The sequence below is a fragment of the Corvus hawaiiensis genome, chromosome 2 (assembly GCF_020740725.1).
Source record: "Corvus hawaiiensis isolate bCorHaw1 chromosome 2, bCorHaw1.pri.cur, whole genome shotgun sequence".
Lineage (NCBI taxonomy): Eukaryota > Metazoa > Chordata > Aves > Passeriformes > Corvidae > Corvus > Corvus hawaiiensis.
The window spans coordinates 29,810,562-29,837,247 of record NC_063214.1 but is presented as its reverse complement, the minus strand read 5'-3'; the positions used below and the strand labels follow the sequence as shown (position 1 = coordinate 29,837,247).

General features: G+C 39.5%; 1 protein-coding gene across 1 annotated transcript in view; it reads right to left on the bottom strand.

Annotated features, from left to right (window-relative positions):
- DCBLD2 (discoidin, CUB and LCCL domain containing 2) overlaps nt 1-26,359 on the bottom strand; it is a 40,477-nt gene extending 14,118 nt beyond the window's left edge. Inside the window, exons 1-7 of the mRNA XM_048294035.1 lie at nt 26,207-26,359; nt 9,197-9,424; nt 5,695-5,832; nt 4,457-4,508; nt 3,034-3,106; nt 690-823; nt 7-47 (exon numbers count right to left, since the gene is read on the bottom strand). Coding sequence (XP_048149992.1) covers nt 7-47; nt 690-823; nt 3,034-3,106; nt 4,457-4,508; nt 5,695-5,832; nt 9,197-9,424; nt 26,207-26,327 — 787 coding nt within the window. The 5' untranslated portion in view covers nt 26,328-26,359. The remainder of the gene's footprint in view (nt 1-6; nt 48-689; nt 824-3,033; nt 3,107-4,456; nt 4,509-5,694; nt 5,833-9,196; nt 9,425-26,206) is intronic.
- Between the last annotated feature and the right edge of the window lie 327 nt (nt 26,360-26,686).

The following is a 26,686-nucleotide window of genomic DNA, read 5'->3' as shown; positions in this document are numbered from 1 at the left end:
ACTTACCACTCGTCTTAAAGGTGAAGAGACTTGTAGATAAGGGTCCCCTGCAGAGAACAAAAGATGATGTTTTGCAGTACCCAGTGAGGAAAACTGAAACAAATTGTCTTCAATTTATTTTTCTTGTCTGACTGCTGGCCACTGAAACCTATGCACATATGCCTGAACAAGCACTTAACATCCTGCCAGCAAGTTGCAGCGCTTTCAGTACAAACACCTTCTCAACTGAAATCTAGTCCAGAGATACTGGGTTAAAGAATTTCAAACAAACATCTACCCAGCAAAGTGCAAGACTTCAGTTAAAATGCTTTCCTTTCAAATTAAGCTAATCACAATAACACAAATCAATCTCCTGTGATTGCTTTCATTCATGGGACGTAAAATACAATGACAAGCTACACTCTTTCCCTGCAACTGAAAAGCTGCCATTAAATTACTGGTTTTCCACAGACCAGGAGGAATTTATGGCCAAGATGGTAAAAACTCCTTGCAGAATTAGGAAAATGATAATTTCTGGTCTAGAGATTAAAGATACTTGGTAAAACAATTAAACCACAGCAAAAGTGTGAGAAACTTAGCGAAGAGAACCTGTTCAGGGAACACGGAGCTGCACTAGCTGAAATTAATCCTTCAGTGAGACACTACCTCTAAGGTGCTAAAGATAAGGAAATCATAGAAAGGACACTTACACTTCTGAGGTGACATTGTTAGCCAAGGAACCTTCATAGTATGGAATGCCCTTGCTGATTACAACATTAATTTGACCACCCAGAGTATTTGACACGACGCCTGCATGAACACCAGCCATACAAAGTGATGATGACTTGAAGAAGGGAGGGAAAGAAAAATTTAATACTACTAAGTAAATAAATTAAACACTACAACACATATTGTAAGTGTTACACTGTCCAATTACATGTTACTGTTACATTAAAAGACTCTTCTTAGTTAACTGTTACCTTGGTTATTTAGAAACCATTCACCTTTATTTAATATTGAATTTATGAAAAAACATAAAAAGAAGGCCCTACATTTCACTGTGTCCTTGCCCAGATGTATTTGGAATGTAACTGTTGTAATCAAATAACCTCAAACCAACACCAAGGTGAATCAGTCTGAAGAAGCCAGACAGCCAGGCTCAGCCTGTAACAAATTATGTTAGACAACAGAAGTTGAAGATGTAAATACATAGACAACCTTTTAAGAGAAAGCACATTGAAAGTATGTTTGTTTATTTTCTCAAAATTAAGGGGTGATGCACTGCAGATTTTGTAGCTTTTTGCCAAGGGGTTGTATTTTTTAATCTTAAATTGGGGTTAAACATGGTTTAACCATCCAGCACTCTCATCCATATAAAGCCATGGTAATGCATACAACTCATCCTAAACAAGTCAATTACCTATGTTGTACAAGGCAGTGAAGATCATTGATAAAAAATGTTTTTGCATAGTATCATGTTCTTGCCTTCTCTCCCTGGGTGACAGAATCTACTAACAAATGTCACAGTGACACTTCCCTGGCTTGCAGGCTGCCTGTGCCACAGTGAGTGGGACTCATGACACCAAGTCCTTCAGGCTTGCACAGAGTAAGCTCACATCCAGCAGGTCTGGGATCCTCTTTCCATTCAAGCAAGAGTACAGGATTCTGCAGGAGATGCAGCTCTCACCTCCCCACTCACCAGATGTCAGCAATGAGAGCTCCGAGCCCTCAAGGACTGTGGACATTAGGGTCACACAGGAAAGAGTCAAGATTTTGGGTATTTTTTAAAGCAGCAACCAGTTCCTGTACATTTGAAAGAGATGCATGAGAAACCTCTACCTGAAACTTGGTCTAAAGTGCTGGACAATTTCATTTCTTTCCACACAGCCTGACTTCTGGGAAATTCTCTGCCTTTTCTGAGTGATAAAGTATACAAAAAGAAAGTCACAAGGCATTTATTTCCTTAAGTTTCCTTTTCTTCCATAGAAAACAATTATTCCAGATTTTGGCAAAAAAACTCCCAACAAGCAGAACTCCCACAGATGCTGCAAATTTGTGAGGCAGAGAATCAATTTCATCTTGTTACCAGCTACAAAAATGACCTTGCAGCCATTTAGTGAGGACTCACTGTGGACCAGGACATATAACACAGTTACACTGTGGTGACATTTTTACATGGAGGTGATTGTTTAAGCAAGTAGCCTTGGATTTACAAATATTTGGGAAAGAAAACCAGACAGACACATTTCAAGTTCATATTTAATACTAAAATCTTTGATTACTAACATTTTTACATTGTCTTTCCTCTGTGCTCGATCTAAGGGCTTATCAAAAGAGTATTTTAAGATAAAAAGCAGAGATTTCATGTAATTTTTAGTAGAGTGCTAGCAAAATTATAATCACTTAAAAATAAACAAAGTGAACATCCTCCCATCCTATGGCAAGCTCATTAATTGACCTGCAAAGGCTTACATTAGAAAAATACTGTATAGGGTTTTGCAGTGTTTTAAGTAAATAGTACATTATTAAAGATGCTCATTACCAATTTATAGAACTACTGTTACAGTATTAACTTTGTTGTGCAAATTATTTTATAGCTGCTGAGCATAAACAATATTTCATCTCTCAAGTGTAACAAAAATTAAGATAGCCACTGAGACACTGCTGAGAGAGGCATTACAGTGTCAAAAACAAGAGGACATCATTGAAAGAACTGGTTCTTTCATTATAAATCTCACTTTTCTAACCTGAGAAAACCAACAAAAACAAAACAGGAAGTAGAAAAACCACCTAAACTTTTCATTGATCCACCCTTGTCTGCAGGCCTTACAAAAATATTTAAGACTCCACTACACCACTCCTTGGAGATGTTACCATCTGAAGCACCTGTCATTTAGCACCAGTGCTCAAAAATGAGTACCATATTATTCACTTTCAGGAGGTACAAATCCCAGCATACAGGAAGGACAACCAATGCCAACAACTAAAACTGACTTGTATTATCCACCACGTGTTTTACCAAAACTCCCTTGAGCCCGTGGGGTTTTTACTTACATCTCTGTATCCATGAGGAATAGTGCCTGAAATACCAGCAAAAGGAATCACACATCCAGCTGGACAATACTTACTGAAAGAGAACGAAATATCAAGTCAGGATATGCGTGCACCTACAAGTCTCCTACTGTTATAGAACAGTTACTATGTTTTGGATCTACAACACTCTGCTATTCATGTATCACCATGTAATGATACCTTCTAATGGAAGGCCTATCAAACCAGACCAAAAATACTCACAAGTACGCAACAGCAGAACAGACCTTTGAAAATGTTTTAAGTTTCAGCTGAAAGTACAGTCCCAATCTCGATATAATGAATTAATAAAGCTGGCATTTTATAATATAAATACCACATGGCTCCTGTAAATTCAAAGTCATATAAGTAACAATATTAATGAATTTTATTTTATGAACTAGACACCTGCATATCTATTTGTTTTGCATCCTTAAATAAAACATCTGAAAAGTAATGTTATTTTGTAACAGCTTTTGGCAATGCTTTAATAATAAAAATCTGGCCAAATTACCACTAGCTCATGAAAAGCAAGAGGCAAGACACCAGCACCTCTGGAGCAAGCCTGTGTTCATGTTCCAGGGCCATTTCATACTGCACACATGAAAATTATTACATCTTCAAGAGCTAAAAGTAAAGTGGAGTAAACTCATTAACATTTTCACCACAGTTCAACAACAGCTGAAGCAACGTTGTAGGTTCCATGAAAACAGTGGGATTCAGAGACTTCGTCACATGTTAAGGTCAGAACCTACAGTTACAGCCCTATTTTGAAACCTAAGAAAATGAAGGAGAAATGCAAAGGTTGTACTTTGGAATGTTTCATGATGCCATGGCTTAAGTTCTCCAAAAAGTAAGCTTAGATACTCCACAACAGTCTGTAGCTTTAAACACTGTCTTTGCTTTAGATGGAAATGGAGAAGGAGAAAACAGGGAAATGACACATTTCCCCCATCAGAATGTACAGCATTCTGTGTCTCCACAGAACCTCATTAATGAGCATCAAACTGTGAAATGGGTTTGCAATTTCTAACACATTCCATTATTTAGTGCTCCTTAGGTAACTGTAATGTGAATTTCAGTAATTAAGTTGTGTACCTGCTGTAATATGTTTACAAAAGCAATATTCTTTCTATGGAAATGAGATATTAGCTCCTATGTGTTAGTGCAAATTAACGAGGTTCTACTGTATACTGCATGTATATAACACAAATGGGAGAGACAGGAAGAGGAAGGAGGAGTGCAAATATCAAAATTCTTCAGCTCTAACTCTAATTAGTTTGTGTCTCAAGTTCTCTGGATGGCCAATTTTCAAGCTGCATCAGATATAAGTAACAAAGCCAAGTAGAAACACTAAAATTACTTCATTAAAGAGACTGAGAAGGAAACAGGTAAAAATCAGTCTTACTTGAATTCTGGTTCGGAAAAGTGACTTGCATAGTCTAAACAGGTAATTAAGTCTGGAAAGAAAAAATGTTAGGTCAAGAGGATGATAAAAAGACAACAAGCTTGAGTATGCTTTTTAAAGTGCAGGAAAACATACATTTGAGCCTCTGAGGCTTAACCAAAAGTCTCAGAATGAAAAGAAAAAAAATCCTACTGTATTTTCTTGCAACAGATTTTGTATTACAGTAGAACCTTGCTAATTTGTCTGAGTAACTGGGAAATCTACCGAGAATATGACAAAAGGTAAGGTTACATACTACAAAAATTCATTTTCTGTGCAGCTTAATTTTAATTTATAGCTATACTTCAGAGTAAATCAGAGGCAGAAACATATGCTCTTTTCACAAAATTAAATTAATAAGCTAAAGAGGCCTGTGTTTCCAGCATTTAATGGTTCTGCAGTGCTGAACCCAAGCACCACAGTGAACAAAAGTTAGAATGCCATGTTATTGGCATTCATGACTGATAACACAAATTTCATGTTTGTGTCTGCTGTGTATCAACACATACAGTCCAAAATAAAGAAAGGAAAGCATCAAAACCCCTACAAAATTAAAAACTGAAACTCTTTATCTGCTCTTTTTAGAATAACTTCCAGATAGGATTTTTGCCTTCTGAAGCAGTTGCTGGCACTCCTTCACTTCCTTGCAGACCACATATATCACTCACCTTTACAATGAGTGGGAGGAGATGCAAAACAAATACAGCAACCTCTTTCAGAGGCTTAAAGTAATCAAAACCATGTAAAAAACCATGAAAAAGACAAAAAACTAGTCAGCAAATTATGTAATAAAAGAGCTGAGGGAGTAGAGGATACTGCTACTGAAATAAAAATTTCCATGAGGTTAGTCTGTGTAACACATAGACAGTTTGATAAGAAAACTTGTTAGCTATCTGCCACCTTGACTACTGCCTGAAAAAAATGCATTTTGTCCTGAATCTGAAGCAGTTCTTTCATTTATAAGACAACTGACATTTTTCCTCTGCTATGCAAGGCAAGCTTTGATACCATTTCTTTAAAATTACAGCAACTTTTAGGTAGCTGGCAGTCTAATTTTCTACACAGAAGTATCATGAAAAGTATATTAAATTTTTAGAAGTTATTTTTGAGAATGTGAGAGTAAATTATTTAGTTCTGTGTTTCTACTAGATAGCTCTAATTTTGCCAGTGAAGAAAAATTACTAAATAATTATAAATACCTGATTTGTCAGTGGTTGAATAAGCTGCAAGAAATCCACGTCCAGAAGTGTGAATTCCACTCATGAACTGTACTGTGACTTCATTACTTTTTGAAATAATTAAACCATCCATTTGAAATCCAAAACCACAGTATTTTCCTGTGAAGAGATGAAGGAGAACAAATATTGACTTAAAACAACAAGTGTAATAAGCATCTTATTCAATTTTGAGCATCTTATTTCATCTGCAACATAGGCTCACATTAGTTCTGGTGTATATTCAAAAGCAAATACATGAGCATGACACTAAATAATGTGCTTAGTGACCATTTAAAGCACATGGCAGACTGTGAGTTCCACATTTGTTTTGTCACTGTCATCAGGTCTCCCACACCCCAACACTTGCAGATAAATGTGACCTTATCCCATTCACCTCTAGCCATGCGTAATCTCCACAGTCAGTGCTTCAAAGAACATGAGGAATCTCTCAAGGAAAAGGATCAAGTTAGGACAATGAGAAGCATCTACAGAAGCAAATGAGAAAAAAGCCCTCCTTTCCCCTCAGCTGCTGGAGCACTCCTTCCTCATAGACTCTTTCATGGTTTCTGTCAAGTACTTCCCTTAATTCTGGACAACAGCAAGCACAACTCACTGCATTTCAGCAGTATCATACATGTATCATATCACAGGTGAGCACCATTAATACACATTACCAGTTAGTTCTCTTTCTGTTTTGTCACACCAAAAAAATCCAACAGAAGTTCTGTACCTGGGTACTTCTCTTGCCATACAAAATGAACAAAAGTAACACAATTTCAGCTGCTGCGGTCTGCAGATGTTGATAGTATTTACCCTACAAAGTTCTACAACTGCTACCAAATCACATTCATGGATGAATGGCTGTTACACGGACCCCAGTCAATGGGGAATTCTCCAGTCCTACTAACTAGAAACTTCAGAAAAGGTACTGAGCAGTTAATTAACTTGTTAAGAAAATAATAATCTTCCGTTCTACAGGCTACCTTGATCATTTGATATTGTAAAAACCATCTGTAACCCTATTTAAGATTCTGCAGTAGATAATCAAAGTGGATAATCACCAGCAGTAAATGACACTGCCTCTGTTTTAGCTAATCACTCCATTTGCTTTCCTTGTAATAAGTATGTTACCATATTGTAAAATAGCAGAAAAAGAGGCAAGACTCCTTCCTCAAATAAAGGCAAATTACAATACCAAAGTAAAGGCAGTGGAGTAGCATCGTCCTGCAGGAATAGCTCTTAACAAATATAATACAAAATAAATAGAATATGTCAATTTCCTTTAAAAAGTGATCTGCACTCCCAAACACCAATAAAACAATGTTAAAAAATTTTAGAAGTTAAAATACAAATTCCTATCATTATTCAGAGCTTTCCAGATGTTACTTATTCAGGTAGGTTTTTTTTAACAAAGCAAGGGTATCTTCAAATAAAACCCAGAAAACAGATTTTACAATACTTAAATGCAATTTATATTATACCAACACCACCTTTTCTTTTCCCTTTTTAAAGTTTTGTTTCCAGCCACTGGATCTTGTTACGTGATTGACCATCATGACCATCCTCTCAAAACACCATTTATCCCCTTCTTCAGGCAAACACACAGTGCAAGCCATTTAAATCTAGCTTGGATAAACTCTCCAGTGCTGCTTGGTGCCATGGACATATGGCCTTTGACAAACTGTAGAGTGATGCACCTTATGATTCACAGCAAGACATACTTTTGAGACTATAAATCATTTTTCTACCTCTTCCCTGGCCTCCTGCCCGATTTTTGTCAATCTTTGAAAAAGCAAGCACCAGGAATGGACAAAGCATGACTGCAGTAACACCTCTGTCACCTGTATGTGCAGAAGATGTAATATTGCTCTTCTGTCTGTATGACTGAAGGACCCCGCGTGCTTTTGTACAGCAACATTACAGCAGGAGAGGGAACTCCCATGTCTTAAATAAGTACATCTGCCTGCAGATGCACAGTGATTGGACTGTAATGAAATCTAATAAAAAACTCCTCTAGATCTTACTTATACTAGAGACAAACCTAACACTGAGCATTTGAATCTTCTTTTGATTTCTTAATAAATACTCAACAGGCTTGGAATAAGCACTAGCCCTTAAAAGCTTCATTAGAAACCCTCTCTGTTTATCAATGAACCCAATAACAATTTATTTTTTAATCGAACCAGCCAACCTTTAAGTCATTTTAGGTTAAAAAAGGTATGACTGAATTTCAGATTTTATTTAAAACAAGTATTTTAGTGTTAGACCATGTCAGTAGTCTTGAATGGAAAAACTTAGGATAAATCCAGATTTCTCCCAAGAAAATTCAAGTCACTGTTTAATCTCTCCAGTGTCTGTTGCTTCAAACACGAAAAAACCCCAAACCCTGTATGATCTGTATTTGTCATTGTTAACATCACTGTTTGTCCTGTGATTTAATTTCTTAAGAGCAGAACAACACACACATTTGCTTGACATACTGTGCTGCTACACCAGCAGGCCACAGCTGAAAAGCAAGAGAAACAAATGAAGCAGGCATTTACTCGAACCCATGAAGTCCCTTGTAAAAGTGAGTAATAGACTTATCAGAACTTGACGTTCCTTGCCATTTAAGGCATTCAGTGTTTCCTATTTTAGACCAAGTCTGGCTCAGCAGCTCCAAGCACATACTCATTTTCACACACACCTAGGTAACAGTTGGAAAAGAGGTTAACAAAGCTAACAGTCCACTAGCCTCTTTAGAAAAAGACTCAATTTAGCGGGATCAGCATTTGAACTGCACAAAAACAGTCTCAGTGAGTAAATCTCTCTTTCTCTCTCTCCAAATTAAAGCTTCAGGAAAGAAAATAAAGTTAATCTGCATAATAACAACTAATTTTAGAGAAGGAAGAATGACAACTCATTTTGAGTTTTATGCAAAGTAACCACAAGAGCCTTAACACTCTACATATACCTTGATGTAGATGATAACATCACACTGCTATATGAAAAAAACCCAACTGACTTCTAATCATCAAATTCTCCTGAAGAGAACAAAATCTAAGAACATTATCAGAAGATGGAGGATATTTGCACTACACACCTGAAGCCTGACAGCCTTTAACACCACCAAGATGAACAGCTAAAGTCAGAGTGAATCCATATAAAAAGAAAGGCATTTCAGGTAAGATATGTATCTATATATAGCTATAGATATAGATACATATATATACATACGTCTTTCTTTAAAAATGAAGATGCTTCTAGTTTTACAGTTCCCTCTCCATTGCTTACAAGAACTTTGCAAGCTACTGGGAAACGTCAGAGAAAAAACCCCTACATTGCAGTAGAGCTTCCTTTGAGAATCTCAAGAATGAAAGATTATTACAGGATCTGTGTTGCGTTTAGCACACAGTTGTTGTCAAAAAGTAACAAAAGTACCAACAGTACACCTGAGTCCTATACAAGACAACAGTTCTCAAATAGTGATAATTAAAGCTCCTACCTATCTCTGTCCTGTTGGGGCCAATGCCATTATGAACTCTTAGGTAACTGGAATGACAGGAATCTGAGTCATCAATATCAAAATCACCAAACTTGAGCTGAACTCGCTGCCCAGGCTTCACACGGATTTCCCATTCGCAAACAGTGCTGTTGGGAGAGGTCCGGGGGTAGTTTATGGAGGCCAGGGTCCCACTCTCAGGGCCCAGCACAGTGTGTCCACACCCATCACCTAGGAAAGAAGAAAAAGAAATCAGCTCCCATGTTCATCTTCAAAGCCTCACGTGACACCACACCAACCATGGTGCAAGAAAACAGGCAAATGACACAGCAATGGTGAGAAAAAACCATCTAACTAATGTTTTTTGCTTAGCTTATCATCAGAGAGGGCTGCTACAGCTTCCTCAGTGAGATGGAAATTTACCCGTAATGGCTTAAAAAATGGCATGGACAGTACAGGAAGTGTCCCTGCTACTTTATATTCCCTCAACACCACAGTACAGAAGGAAACAGATGCTGAAAAGGACAGAGAAACCTGACAGTAAAACAAGAGCACATTGGTTTTACTGCATTACTGTACTGACAACATAATGAAAAAGAAGTAGAAAGCCAATGGACAGCAAATAAAATGCAGCAACTTAAATACAGCTCTGACATTACCAAACTGCTAATATGTTGTTTCCTGCTGTACCACTATTTAAATGCTGCAATTCACATACTCGATTTTTTGGAATTTGCACAACAAATGAAATCCTAACTCCAGCCTGGAGCCCTCTACCTAACATTTGAGTATTAATTTTAAACAGCTGTAACAGTACTAAAACCAGTTTGTTTAACAAATGGAAAACAAGGCCACAAATTGTATATTGTCAATATAAAATTATAAAGAGCAAACGGATAAATTCAATTACTCAACATCTAGACATGTTTCTCCCCCAGTAAGCAGCACAAAAAGTGTAAGAATTTCTGTGCTGGTTTAGAAGGGTGAATGTTCTCAGAGTAACGTTCACAATGATCACCATGATTTGTATTGACAGAAGTTTGTTTTGACAGCTAGAAGTGTTTCATATTATACAACAATATGTGTAGTTTCTCTACTAAATACGAAAAGGTAAGCCAAGCTTTAGGTACAAAAATTGTACACATATTGAAGAATTTTAAGTACATTTCAAAATGCTTAAATGTATTACATGTTAGACTGAGTGGATAAGTAAGTCTAATGCACTGAAGTGATGTGGAACAAAACCCCTGTGATTAATTTAACCAGGTCTGATTAATCTGTTGGCAAACACACCTAATTTCTGCTAACAAAAACTAGTCTCCTTGTAATTTGAGCACATTAAAGGATAGTTGCATGTTATAAAAGCTAAAGTGCTGTTGGTATACACAGAATCATAAACAGATGCAGATGTAAACTGCAGCTTTTTACCTTGCTAGCAGTCTTGAATGAAAATGATACATCTTCAGAAAAGTTAACTGCAATATCTGCTAAGTAAGATCAAAATTTTTATTTCTAAAGCTGTTGTTCAGCCATGTTTTTATTACTGTGATTTGCTTTAAAACACTTTGCTCTATCCCATGGCAAATATTATTTCCTTTTGGGGGATAGCTGATAAAATTACTCTTGTAAGTTAGGGTTTTTCTAACATGAAACACCATTGTCCAACGTTACAAAGAGGTAACTTAAACCGCATGCTTTATGTATCATTGTAATCCTGGTTTCTTTCAAAAGGCATGTTATAAACCTAAGAAAAGTGAAAGTTTTATCATGCAGAACCTGTATGGCCTTGGTTTATTAGCCACTAAGCATTCAAATGTCAGATTCCTGATTAGTCTTAACATGTTACACTTAACAATAAAAGATTCCTTTTCTAGTAAAATGGCTTTTCACAAGCAAGTACTCACACACACTACAAAATGCATGGAATTTATTATATTAACAACAACAAAAACAACAAATATATTAATGGTGAATATATTTGGGGTTAGAATTTTAAAACTCTTTATATTGCAGACATAAAAATAATTATCAACACAAGCAGCAGTCAGTTTTAAGTTATGTCCTAAACAAAAGCAACGAGCCATTAACCAATTCTGTGTTTTTCCTACTCCATGGTAAACAACTGCTTATTAACTCATAAATTGAAAATACTCTGCAGATACACTGACACAGGGGCCTTTTGAACATGAAATCATAGTAGCTTTCACCTGTGTGCGCAGATACACTGTTCTGAGTGCATTTTAAGGAAAATAAAAATGCTTGCATGAACTACAACGCTCAAAAGTTAATTATTTCTCATTTCTATAGGGCTGTTATTGCAATGCAGTAACCACACAAATACTATTTCTTAAAACCAGGAATACCAATAGTGCACATGATTCTGTATCTTTGATTCTTCCCCACATTCTTCCATCTCAAGCCTATACTGCTGGAAATCAAAGGAGAGCTTGGGTCTCCTCTTTGACCCAAAATGTAAATTTCTCCAGTTAAAAGTAGAAAAGATCATTCCTAACATTCATTTAAACACTTCTCTCCACTAGATTGCTGTTTAGCTGTCTCAAGCATCAAACAATACCTGCACTGTGCTTGCATGATGAACAAACACGGCACAGCTTTCTGATGGGAGAAGCAAAAGAACTCCAAAATAACTAAACACATTCAGGTGATAAAATACAAATAAAATATTTTAAGTTTTTAAAAAACATTGGGCTTTTTCTTTTAAAGACACATCACTAAAAAATGACAACATTACCCCCTGTAGTTTGGAACAATGTCTTGTTTCCCATGGCTGGAGAAAAAAAACTTTCTAATTTTCCTCACACAGTTTAACAGAAATGCCAGTCTCAAACCTCCCTTTTATTATAGGCTTTCTTGAAAACTTGAGAGGAAAAGTACTCCTCTACTCTTATTAAAAGAACCTGCTGTCAAATCATACTAGAAAGGTAGGGAAAGGAAAAAACAGTTGTGCTGAACTGCAGCATCTTTACTATAAAGTCAATTTTTAAAAGTAGCTCGTTCTGAATGGACATATTAGATCTTTTTATTGTATTTCACTTAGGTTAGTGATAACAGAAATGCCAGACACTTCATGCCTGAAGAATTTGAAGGTTACCATGGCATATGCAGTCTGCTAAGGGCAGCAGCATCACTCATGACCTGTTTGGAAAATTTTCAAAATCACAATTCCAGTGAAACTCGCAGAACAACGAAACCACGTTCTGTTGTATTGGTACTATAAAAGGGCAGTTCTTGAGCCTCTCCATGAAACATGGTGCTTCATCATTTCTGCCATACTTATTTAAACACCAGTGATGAACTCCAGAGACACGTACACACATCCAGCATTAGGGGAGCAATCTGCAATACTTGGCCATTTCTCCAAGAAAAAGTACAATTCTTTGCACTACAGCAGCACGTATAGGACAGCAGTCACTTCGTTCATTTGGAGATCATTAAGTGCCACAGAATCTTTTGCTTCTGTTAATCTGTGCATGTGAGAGCAGAATATTTGAGAACACACTGAAGAGAGACATCAATTCCCTAATTAATTATTCCTGAATGGGCTAACAACCTCTGTTGTCAGTATATGGCTGAACAAGCCTCCTGCTCTCTTTCAGACTTCCCTGTCACACCACAGACCCCCTGCACCTGCAGGATAGATAAAGCCCTTTGTTGAAGCACCAGATCTCTTGTGTGCACACATCACACCTGACACTTAAAAGGCCTGCAGATGTGCATCCAATTTCACATGTCCTGGGGACCAAGTTCACAGCGAAGAGGAAAAGCTCAGCTCTTCACCAAAACTTGTGTTAGAAACACGGGCACCTCTTAATCAGCTGGCAGAAGAAGGCAGACTGCTGTCATCAGGAGAATGATCCATCTCTGGATGCATCTGCAGGCACCTCTGAATGCAGTCTGGATGAAGCCTCCTGACAGATCCCATATGACCCCGAGGCCATGGGACATTGATGTCTGATGCAATCATGCAGATAATTGAAAATGATTTCTTAAAGCCAAGTTCTTTACATCAACAAAATAGAGGACTCAGACCAACACAAACATACCAAATCCACAGGATTTTGATAATTGAAGAAAATGTGGAATTTAATAAAATGAAAGAACACTGAACATGCAGGAGTGGGTCCTAAGTAGTCTATTAATACCCACAAAAAAAAAGATTTATAGTTGTGGAAGTCAATTAATCAGAACTTTCCCCCCACTAAGAACAGTTGCTGTTAGTGACTGCTAACCTTGTTCTCATTATCAAAACATGTTAAAAAATAATTTTTTAGACCAGTGAATACTTTCCCATTCCTTACTTAGAGAAGAGTGAGTGAGAGACATTAGACAGTTCAATATTATAACCTATAAAGCATATCAAAACACCCATCTCAGTCTCAACACATGGCACTGCCTTTTGAACGGGATCAATTTAACCAGTGGATTTCCTGAGAAGACTTTACATACATTTTATATAAGCTATGATTTTCTGTATGTTTGTGACTAAATATTGGATGTAATTAAAACTGTTTTAACTAAGCAAAGTTAGAATCAAATCTAGTAGAGTTATGTAAGCAAAAAAGGGTGTTTTAAAGCATTTATTTTAACTTTAAATACACAACTCTTTCTGATTCAATGCTGCTGATTCAACGCACTACTATAATTTCTCCTCTTCTGTTCAGCCCCTGTGCTCTGCATTTCCCTGCTTTTTATCAGCATACCACTAAAAGATACTACATCTGCTTTTTGCTTTTTTCAGTGTGGGCATGAAAGTTTACACAAAGAACAAAAGAGTTCCATGAATAAGAAACAGAGGAATTAAGACCACAGAGACATCACATTCTAAATAGCTTTTCCAAGTGTTTTTAAATGCCCTTATTTGTGTCCTCCAAACTCATTGCTGTTTCCACCGAATTCCACAGAGTGATGTTCTTCAGGAAGGAATCCGTTCCTCTGTCAGAATTAATTTTCTTAACAAGCCAACAAGCACACAGTCCACTTTGATCTTTATGCCATTTATTTGCCTCAGTAACACACTGGTTTGGGCATTTCATCCCACTACAGACGTTTCACAACATAAAATACCCCACACTGCCACAAGTGAGGTCACAGGTCAATAAACACTTGAAGGCACTTTAAATTAGCACAGCCACACACAAAAGCAAGCCTTGTCTGCCTCTCCCTTTTGGCCACATGTTCTCACACCCTTCCTGGTACTGGAGGCAAACACTTATGCAGCCACATGGCCAACCAGAGCAGGGATTTGGCATAAAAACAGCTGCTAGGTTTAACCTAGAGCAACCCCCTAACTTATTTGAGTATGCACATGCAGCAGCACCTTCCTCGACAGAGGGATAAGACAGTGTGAGAGAAGGGAAACACCAGCAACTGCTTATTTCACCAGCACTGCCAACCTGTGCTTGCATTTTAAACAACCTTGAATGCCAACCAGAGAGGCAGAAACCATCCCAATCCTGGGAAGAGCAGTCACACAGGAGTAGTGCACTGGCTTGAGGAACCAAGCTGGCTACAGAGAGTGCCTGACCCACTGCCACCACACAGCGCTGGGTTTCACCAACCCACCCTTCTGAGGCAGCTCTTGGCGCCACTGCCAGTGGCAGGGCAAGGAATGGAGGACAGGTGGGATTATGGCTGCCTCAGCTTGGATTGATTTACCTGCTGTGGGGCACCCTTAGCAGTTAATGAAGTTATGGGCTGAGGTTTAACAAAGACAGGAACAGGACAAGAGTACAGTAAGCATTTGCTTTTCAAGATGTTGGCAGCTCAGTGGGGTGACAGGAGAGGGTGAGAGGAGACAGAGGCTGATTCTTGTTCTTACAGCAAAAGTACAAAATTTAATATGCCATTACAACAAAATTTTACTGTTTTCATTTACAACACTGGTCACATGCTGGGCTAGTGATAATTAGCACTTTATTATTTTTATCTGTACATGCAGGTTTATAATTGTATCTCTGGAACTCCAGTCTTAGCTTTCAGCCCCTGAATTTTACACAAAAGAGTAACACTTAGGAATCCTAAATTGAGCATCCAGAATATGATAACATCTTAAAATAAATTATCTAAAATTATTAAGTTGTTAGAGCAGGTAAGATGTGTTCCTCTGCTGCCGTGTACTAACTGGACTGACTACTTCAAAAGAACAGAAGAAAGATCAGCTGTGTAAGACTGCTGCAAAGCTTTTACTTACTGATGTCAGGGAAACTATATGAATCCTCAGGAACAGTTTTGACTTGCTTATATAGTATGCTGGCAAAAGGAGCCTATGAAGACAGGCTAGGCATGGTGAAAAGTGATTTACACAAGGACTCTGTGCTCAATGGTACATAATGCAGAAGCCCTTCTGATCTGCTGCCCAGGCTGACTCACAGTGACAGCTCATGTTGTATGTCTTTGTTTGGCTCGCACACGCAGCTTGCCCACTTCCCAAGACACAGCATTTACTTTGCAGTCTGCACCAACACTTTCTTAAAAATAAACACTGTTGTGCTTCAGTGCTTTAAGCGCTACACAGCAGAAACACAGATGATGAATAAATGAAAAATAACACACAGATGGTCATGCAAAACACTACAAGAATAAGCAATAGTCACGGTCAGAATGAGCTGCAAACCTCCTGAAAAGTTCTTCAAACTCTTCACCACACTAGGACCCCATGAAATTTCACAAGCCTCGCATATGTCAACTAAGAGGCAAAAAGTTCTCCAATCATACCAATAATTCACACACTAAATTAACACTACACTCAACATTTTCTCCCTTCCATTTCCAGTTCATACATGAGACTGCACACGCTGAACTGCAGATCCATGGTGGCAGCACCATGGATCTTGCCTTTCATGAGCAGCTGTCCCTTCCCTGCCCCATCCACTGCCAGCGCTCACTGTACCCCTGCTGGGCTGCACCACAGTTCTGTGCCCAGGTTCCTATCCCAGCTGCCTTCTGCTGGGTGAGGGATGGGTATGGCCCACCAGCCACAGGAGTCTGAACAATGCAGAGGATGCATGGTAGGGACAGGGAGGAGGCAGCAGCTGTCACAGGTAAGAATAATTTTTGGTACCATGGAGTCGACAGAAGCTGGCAGGGAGGAAGCTCATGGTTTGGGTACCTGAAAAAAAAAGCCAAACCAAGTGTGGATGCTTTCAAAAAGAAAACCTCAAAACACACTTGTCATTATTTGCACCCCACAGCTGCACCAAGAAGAGACTTTAAGCATATTTCTAACCCTCTTGAAAGTCTGTCATCCAGCTGATGAAACAGTCCCACTCTACATCTCTGCACCAGCAGTTCCTTCTCCCAGTGTAGGTGGCACACACCATCATCTTGACTTCTAACAATCATTTTCTAATCTAATTTCAAAATTACCACGGGGACTGTTTGGAGTTTCCCCATTTTGAACAACTTGGCTTCATTCTAGCATCATAAAGTTTAATACACAATCTGTTCTAAAAGGCATTTCATGCCTAATTTTGCCATGTAGATATTCCCTTAAAACAAAGATGTTTTCACACTTTTGACCCTCTATAAAAACAATCAATAAAATAAATATTATGTATTACTGAATAACAATATTATTAACTAGGAAGATGACAGTAAATTTAAACGTTTGAGCCACCATTTTTTAAGTGCTAAATTTATCATTAAAAGTACAGCAAGAGCATGTAGGAAGTCAGTGTGTGAAGCTTCAGTAGAAACTATCTGTGAACTTTAAGCTTGCCCATGACCTTGGCTGTATCTTCTTTGTAGCAGGAAGAAAATGATGTTTTGTGTAAGAGGACTGGAGAACTTGAAAACATCATTTAAAAAATGAAGATATAAAGTAATGCAAATGCTTTATTTGAAATTTTCAAATATACTTAGGAAAAAGACAAAAACTGATCATCACTAGCCTGTGTACACAAGTGTTCAAAAGCATTCAATTTAATGCATTCCTCTTTCTACTCTTGTGATAATGAGATGTACCTTGACACCTGTAGACAATTGCATAAAAATAGAATTTAACAGATAATGTGGTTTAGGGCCTCTTGGTTTATCACAAAACTCACAGATTTGCAAAAGAAAAATTTAGTACTTAAGGCTTCTTTCCACCACACTGAACAAGGCAAGACATCTTTCTCCACATCTTAACCATTCTGGAGCAAAGTTAAAATAACCAGATGTGGTCTTTAACTGGCCACAGTCCTGCTAAAGATGCAGCGGCTGCCAGCTAAGAAACCCTGTGTGGAACCTGCAGGCCAACATTCATGCACAACACACTCAGCATACAGGCTGCATCTCTGCGGTGAACAACCCTTTCAGAGGCAAAAGCTCTGAACTCTGAGGAGTAACCAAGCAAAATTGCACCACTGTAATTCATCTTTCCACTCAAGACGTTGAGGATCTTTCACCGGCCTCATTCTTGTGGGGCTTCTCTCCAGAAAAAAACCCCATGTTTACATGCAAGTAGCTATACAAGTGGCTTGTCTTGCCATTTTACATTTTACACACCCCATTTTTGCATTTTTAATTTTATATTGGGGTGAAACTAAAGAGAACTGTGGCACAACCAGTTCAGTGTTATCCTTCAACATCCAAAGCTGCAACTGGGCACTGAAAGAGCTACTACTTCTACTTCAAGAATTTGCAATTAAGAGGTCATAATAAACAGTGTGATATGACTGACAGCATCACCCTGGGAAGCTTTTACACCATCATCAATTTTAGAAACCATGACAGAAGAATCATCTGCTCTCAACCATTTTCAGAAGCATGCCAAGCTTTTAAAGTTCCCTTTTCCACCATTAACAGTATCCATCAAGGATGTATCAAATTATTACCTCTGACAGCACTTCAATTAAAGAACTAAGAAAATCAGAGGGTTTTTTTTTTAAGAAATGGGTCTATCAGAAAAGCCATTGTAGGGAAAAAAATTTGAAAAGAGCATCCATGTGACCTCATGCACAATCCATCAAATTCCAGCAAGACTGACAATCCAAAGATGAGCTGCTGGCAAGGATTGTCATTCTGATGGATAATATTCCAATCCTAGATAACAAAACTTCTTCCTTGAGCTAAAAGTAAATTTGGAAAACTTCAAAAATCTAGGAGGAAGATTTAGAGGGAGGATTAACAAGGGAAGATATAAAGTGGGAAGAGAAGTGTTTAATAAAGTACATAGATGATCTGACCATTGATTTTATTTTCATTTTTCAGTACATAAATGATGTGTGATCTCTGCAATAAGGTTAATAAGGTGGTATCCTGTGATTAGCTGAATTAAGCTTTCACATCATGAAGAACGTTAAAATGTACTACACTGACTTAAAACTTTTACTGAACAATGAAAAAATGTTAACAAAGATACCTACACAGAACAACAACAACAAAAAATCTTGAAATAGCTGTTTGGTTTTTTCCTTAATACTACAATTAACAAAACCACTCTAATACAGTCTTGCCAATGAAAGACAAACTCTGGCATAAAGAAAATGTCAGAGAAATATTTCCTAAAAAAAAAAAAAAAAAAAAAAAAGAGAAACATAGAAAAATTACACAAATAAAAAACTTCCAGAGTCTCTCTCTCATAAAGAAAAAAAAGCAGCAAGTTTGAACCTGTTTGATCTTAATTCATAAGTAATTTTAAAGAATGATGGATTCATAGAGTACTGAAGACCAGAAGGGCCTTTTTAAGTATGATTTCTTGTACACCTTGACTACTTAGAGTTGGCTAGTCACTATTCTAACTAAGGGGAATTCAGGATGTTGCATTAAATTTCTTTCCAGAAAGCTTTCAGACGTGAGGAAAGGCATCTCGAGAAAGAGACTTTAAAACTATTTCTATTAAAGCAAGCATGCTTTAAACACTCGGAGAAGGAAACAAATAAACAAAATACAAAAACAACCCCCCACCCCATCTGTTTCTAAGACATTCTTAAAAGCACACCTACTGGTACTGCCAAAAATGACACAAGTGAGTTCACAAACTTGGTTCAGCTTCCACACCAACATTTACTAATGTGATAGTAATGTATGCTATCGCAGCCGTGGTGCAGAACTGGGACCTCCTAGCTGTGACACCACTCAAAAACCAGGGGCATGCAATTTCTACTAACAGGACAAAAGTTAGTATTTTCAGTAATATACTGAGAACAGAGTCAAGTAACTGTAGGAAAGTAACATCAGGAGTCAAGTAACTGTAGGAAAACAGTGATTACCTGAGTCACAATGCACAAGACATTGTACAGAGACCTCTAGTACAGAGACCAGTGAAGAGGCCAAAACATCCTCCTCACGTCAGCAAACATTAAAAGCAAGCACGGCTGACATGTACATAGTCAGTCCCCATTTATACATATTCTGCTTCCAGGACTCCTTTTGCTTCAAAAGGATGTACTTTTTTAGAAGCAATTGCCAATAGCTGCTAAGAATACTTGCACTTCTAATGGTTCATGGACTTGTATTTCATATTGCTACTGCAAGCATATTCCCACTGTGTTGTAGCTAGAGAGGTCAATTCAAATCACAGTCTCACTGCAAACTTGCAACAAAATATTTAGAAGTATGAGTTGCCACTTACTGCAAAGATAAACACTTACATGCTTGATTTTTCAGGATGCAACTAATCTCACCAAAATCAAGAAGATAACTAATTTCTGAGCTTCAGTATCCACCAGCTGAGCTGGTCTAAATCTTGCAGACTGCTAACTCACTGAAAATTATTTTTATTTTGGTATTTGCAGAGAAAAAAAGAATATAACCAAACAGAAGTGACAACTGCAAACACAGATTTTGTAAGAAATGCCAACAGGAAGCATCCAAATGCCATAAGCAGTACCAAATGACTGTGCTACAGTTCCACAATCCAACTGATTGAAATACTGAGATAGCTAAACAAGTATTAACTATCTGCTTTAATTTCATTTTTAAAGAGTTCAGCAACCATAAATATATGTTATCCTCTTGCAACTCTTCACCAAGGGAAACTAAGTGGTCATGCAGGGAAGCACCAGAAATTACATGCCTGAAAAGAAAGCATCAGTTAAATGCTTCTTACCCATGCCAGGGCTGGTGGTTTTGTGGGGGGTAGGGGGGGGTGTTTCAGGCACTAGACAAAAAATTCCTTAACCAGAAGCCATTTTCAAAATCAGTGTTATTCTGTGGTCCAAATGTCAAGTCACTATCAGATTTTCAAGTATAATTTTTGTTTCAAGTAACATAAAATGTTCAGTTATAAAGCAACAAGCTCAAACAGAATATGAATAACACAGCTCAAGCTGTTTGCCTCCAGTAATGGATGGCAAAGGACATAGCTTAGCAAAATCTGGTGTTTCAGTCTTGCTGCATTAATGAACAAGCTTCACAGATAACGACCTACCACTCTGTATAAAAAAAACCCCAGCACTGAAAATTTTATAGATCCTATCTTAGTGCAGGTTACCACATGGGCTTCTACATTAATCCTACTCCTGCTCCCTCTCCACCTCCCCTCACTTCAGTTTAGTAACAAATCCACACTCTATGCTTGGATCATGGTTTCAACTACACTATTTTAAATAGAAGTACCACGGATATTCCATGTTATTTTAGAGAAATTAATCTAAAAGCAACTCTTATCAGAAAATGTAAGAGGAGAAGGAAATTCTTTGACTACAAAACAAATTCCAGATAATCCTAAGTGCTTTCCCCAAAGCACAGGGTGCAGTTATAAAAGTGGGAGTGACAAGCAACGTTTTTTTTTTAAAACCTTTCAAAATATGGATAAAATTGCCAATATAGAAACACTTCGCAATACACTGAGCAGCAATTCCAACAAGGATTGCATTTGAACTGATGACTATCTGAGCTATGAGAGCTGATGCATTCAAGGCAGCCTTTAACCAGCTGATGACTGAAACTACATAGAGCAGCAGTGATCACATTAAAATCCTAATGCATCATTTCTCACAGCATAAAGCAAGTTGGCAGAACTGCAGAAAAAGGAGACGGATTATTTTTCTCTTACATGAATAACATAAGAAAACATTCCTGAAAGTCTTGAAAGCTGAACATCCCCATTCAGTAGCAGGACAATAATTTTCCTAAAGACTGCACTAACATGCTGGAAGGTCACTGGCTTGAGATGCACACAGTAACAGCATACAAGCTTCTGAAAGAACATTTACATTGCCTTTTTAACACTAGCTCAGATGCTTGATTTTTATAGCCACACAGACACAGACATATATATATATAAAACCAATATGCATTGTACTGCTTAAATACAAAATGCAGTACATTCTTATGAGAGCTCCAAAGAGTATTTACACAAAAGGGTGATTCCTGCATTCTTTACAGGAATGGACTAGGCTAGCACAACCGCAAAAGGCTCCCAAATGAGCTGGACTAAACCAAGCCAGTACTGCAAGGCAACCTCCCAGGAAGGATGTTCTGCAGAACACATGGATGTACCTTTTGCCCACCAGATCCACATACCCGCTTCAAATAAGGCTCATTAAATAGAGGAGGAGAAATAATGTTACTGAGGTTCTGGTTTTCAAAAGCAAAGAATATTCACTCTTTTTAGGTCTATACTTCCAATACCAGCTCACTTCCCTTCAGGAACAGCACTCCTCCTCGAAATTCTTTATGGCATTGTTCTCCTCTCTAAATCTATCTTCAAGGTGCAATACTGGGAAGTTAAAAAGAGCATCAGAAAACCTAAATAAGCCTACCCTAACTTTAAGCCCTGGTCTTGAAAAATTCTTCCATGCTTCTCAACACAGGGATGGAAAGGGATTTGCCTCAGCAATCCTGCCTAAATGGTACCAATCCCTGAATCCTCAAGCTGCACAATTGCATCTTCAAAACACTCTGAACTCTTAAGTAAAACTGTCCCATTAAAAAAGCAAAACAGTTCATTAGAGCATTGCCCTCCTCATCATAAAACACTTAATCTGATGTTAATTTGAGGGACAATAAATCCCTCATGCAAAGATCTGAGGGTCTTTTTAATCAAAATAATTCCTCGTGGTTTTGGCTGTGACTCCCTCCCAGAAGAGCCCAGCCAAGGAGGAGGAATACAAAAGGCAGTGAGACACCACCCAATCTAATTTAGCAAGAATAGCAAACAGCACTGTGTGCAAGGCAGCACATGGCAATTGCTCATGTGACAGATGGCTCTGTGGTAGTGCTTTGTATTCACGTGCACAGAGCTCTCTGCAGCAGGAAAAGACACACCTGCAATGGGCTACCCTGGCAGCTGGAACCCTTGTCAGTCCCCTGTTCTAGAAGGAAATCATCTCTTCCAGGACCCTGAGGGATAAGCTGCAGTCTCTTGCACAGATGATGGATATGTAGCTAGAGCCATCTTCTCTTTGCCTGATTCCTTCTCCCCAAACTTCGGCTGACGGATCAGCACATGCCCCATTCTGGACTGGCCACAGCCAGAGCCACCACTGTCTACTGCCCTGCAGGAGGGACCAGCAGAGGTGACACCAGGAGCGCTGCGGAGAGGAGAGCACACCGAGGAACTGAAGAGAAGCAGGGAACACACAAATGATCCACAAATACTGCAGCTGAGTCCCAAAACACAAGGCCACAGAAAACCATTTCATGAGGCTCAATGTGCACAGAGCCATTAGTTCTTTCACTTCACTCTTCAGATGATGGCAACTCAGTACAAGACATTCAGAAGTTAATTTTCTCTGCTACACCAGAGCAAACATTTGTCAACTACAGTGGTGAATCACTTTTTTGCACTTTCTTCAGTGAGGTTTGAGCATATAACAACATCCTCATGAGCCGCTATTTCTTTAGAACAAAATGTGGGAATCACATTCAAAAACAAGCATCCAGCAATAGTTTTTTAAAATAGAAGACTGCAAACAAATCTGTTTCAAGTCACTGGGGAATCAGTTTCAGAATAAAAGGTTACTTTTAACTTTGAGCACTTTTTTCCACTTTTACAGGTACATTGGTATCCACTAGGAATCCCAACAGATGGCTACCAAACTACATGTGTGATAACAAAGTTCTTGCTCTACAGACCCTACAAGCTTCATTATTTCAGAATTACGGACACATTATTCAACTTCTGCTTGGATGAAAGCTAAGCAACCATTGCTCCTGTAGCTGTGTTTTTCTAAATTAAAAAAAAAAAAAAAAAGAGGTTAAACTTAGCTAATGAACAGACCATACCAAATTTATGTTAACACTTAAACATCTGCTAAGAGCACTGTTTCTCAAAATGCAATCCACAAAGAGCAGGAAACTTACATGGTGCTGGCTTGCTTTCATTCACACCTGCCTAATTACATGAAAAACAAAAAAAGACGTATTTTTCAAATATCACTTTCCTTGCAACCAGGAGCTAGAATCACTACAGAACTGTTTCAAAAATCACAAGAGCTGACTTGCGCAGCCATCGGCCGGACCAAGGCACAAGATTATGAAATGCAGCACAGGGCACTTCTGAAGGTGTTTGAGCTAAAAAAAAATGCTCATAATTTTCCAAGACGGCAACACACTCAAGTTCAAGCCCTTGACCGAGGAATTCTGAACTACATAAACAGAATGATTTGAAATATGACAGACTGAAAAGAATCCCACATGATTCCTACAAGATAATACAGTGGGCTACTAAGTGAAAGACGTATTCACCACTGAAATACCTGCAATTTTCATTTCTCAGTTTGCTGCTGTCTGGAAGGAGAGGATAACAACATCTGACCCAATATTAAAAACAAGCTTCACACTGACCAAAATAATGCTCTTTTTAAATCAGTTCGTACCAGGAAGGTGCTCTAAAGAAAAGCATGTGAGAAATGAAAACACTATCTTCAGAAAAAGATTTAAACAACATGTTGTATGTGAGGCTTAGAGCTGCTGAATGAACAGTAGAAAAGAAAATGAACAATTGCTTACTGAGAGAGGACCAGCCTCTCTAACATAATGAATGAGGCTAGGTTCCTACTCACTGTACTTTTATAAAAGAGCTTAAAAGCAACCTTAATTGTGGAATTCCCAAGTCTTGGCTTTCATTGTCAATTAAGATCTTCTCTTAAAAGCCTGTTCACATATTTAATGCCCTAATTGAGTAATAGCTTTGTGCTGACCAATCAAGAACAGCTTCATTTCTGTATGGGACTACTCACCAAATTAGAATTATGCCAGCATTTAGAGATACAGGATATGGGCTCCCCAACCTTCTCTGGAGTAAGATAAATGAAAATATTTTGGCAAGGAAACAGTCCCTCACTAGCAGAACTCTTCTTAGAAGCTCTAGCAGTTTCTCATACTGAAACATTGTATTCAACAACACCAGAGCCTCTCACTTTAAAAGAAGCTCTCCTTTTTGTTGGCAAATAAAATGAAGCTTGTCAGTAAAGAGGTTCCCCTCTTGCTCAAAAGTGAGACTTCTGAGCAAACTTTAAGCATTAACTAGAGAAACACTGCAAATTGAAATGCGGCTTAGGAGCTCTTCAGTAGTTTCTCGAAGTACAGAAAGACAAAGTTTCACTCATTCCTAAAAGCCTGCTGTCCTTGCAGCGCCACTTCTTGTTGCATGGTCCCGCCCCCTCTAACACATCCCTGACTACTCGGAGAGCCAATTCGACTCAGTCATCTAGAGGTAAATTATGACTCTTCTCTACCCCCCCCAGTTATTTCAGTTCTCTCCTAGAATAACAAACTCAGTCTGCTCACCAAAAGGTCGGACAAGTGTCGGGTCAGCACAAGTGTGACGCTCCTACAGCATGAACTAACACCTTGCTGCTACCTGCCTCACCCAGCAGCAACCTTCCAAAGACTAAATGTTAAAATAGCCCAATTTCCTCTCAAACGCAAATGGGCCTTCTCCTCCTCCAGTATAAATTACAATAAAACAAAACCAGGTGTGTCAAATGCTTATTAGTAATAGTTTTGTGTGCGTATAGGAACATACTTAAATGAAATTAGCTGGAAATACTAGGAAAAGATATGTCCACACAACTAGCTTGGTCTATGGACACACTGCTGAACTTTTTCCATTCAATTAATTAATTTTAATTATTTAAATATTTAATTTATATGCAACAACAGTAGCGTGCATATAGTTCCTGTTCCCTTTGTGTATTTAAATATAGCATTTCTGAAATTCAACAGTATTTCCATCTCTGAGATGGAAAAAACCAGAAAGTTACGTGACAACTTAGAACAGTTTCTGAGGAGATCAGTTTCTGAAACGATGCAAGACCAGCGCAAGAAGCAAATGGCATTGAAAACCACTAAATTAATCTTCTCAATCCCTTCCCAATCCCAGAAGTGAGTTTCAAGATGCTGTCAAAACACTCCCACCACTTTGTCCCAAGCGCATGATCAAAGTGACAGTCACAGTGGCATCCTCTGATCTTCTGCCATGAAGTGACCAAGCTGTGCCTCGTAATTTTCACAGTGCTAAAACTTGATCACTAATTCCACCCGAGAAGAAATCTCGTCGATTTCTCTAAACAAGAAAACCCAAACAACCCAGAAATCCAACAACGCCTACTCAAGTCTGTCACACGTTCAGAACTCTCACCCCTATATACACTTCTGCATACTCTGGGGCGAGCGTAAGTTTATTTTCACAATTAGCAGAATCTCCCCTTTATCCGCCTCCTGGCTCACAGCCTACAAGAGGGGGTCACCCGCAGATGGGGCAAACCAAACCCCACACACGCCCTGCCCTGCCCCTGTGCCCCGAGCTGCCTCCACAGCCCCGGCTCCCTGCCGAGCCCCGGTCGCGCCCCTGCCGGGAGAAGCCCTCCCGCCGCCGCCTCCCCGGGGAGTGCGGGAGCGGGGAGGAAAAAAGGTTGCTGTTTAGTTTTGTTCGTTATTTTTTCTTCAAAACGGGGCTCTTCTCTCGCTCTTTGTTGGCCAGCAAGAGGGCAGGTTCGACGTGTGGGGCCACATGCCGAGGGGCTCCCCCTCCCAGCAGCAGAGCCCCGGAGGGTTGGTTTCCCACCCGCGGCCGCCGGGGCTACGGGGCTCGCCCGCCGCCGCCGCTCCCGCACCCACCTTTCTGCGCCTCGGTGCCCCGCAACAGCAGCAGCAGCAGGAGGAGGAGGAAGAGGCTGGGGCGGAGCAGCGAGGCCGCCCGCCGGGTCCCCGCGGGGAGCGGCCGCCCCGGACTCACCATGCCCCGCGGCGTGGCCGGCGCGCCCGGCGGTCCCAGGGCATCGCGGGCAGCGGGGCGGCCGCGCCGGGCCGCGTCTGAGCCCTGCGCGCCCGCCAGCCCGCCCGTCCCCCGCAGCCGCCCAACCGCTTCCGGGGGCGCGGCGGGGCCGCCCCGCTTCCTGCCGCCCCCTCCGCCGCGGCCGGCCGGCCCCCGGCGCCGCCGAGCCCGGGCAGCGGCAGCGGCTCCGGCGCGGCCCCGCCGAGCGTGGGGCCCCCTCCGCTCCCCGCCCCGAGCCGCGCCCTCCCGGGCGGCCTGCGCGGGGCTCACGGCCCCAAACCGAGTCCTCAGTAGACAGCCCCTGAATTCCCGCTCTAGTTCGC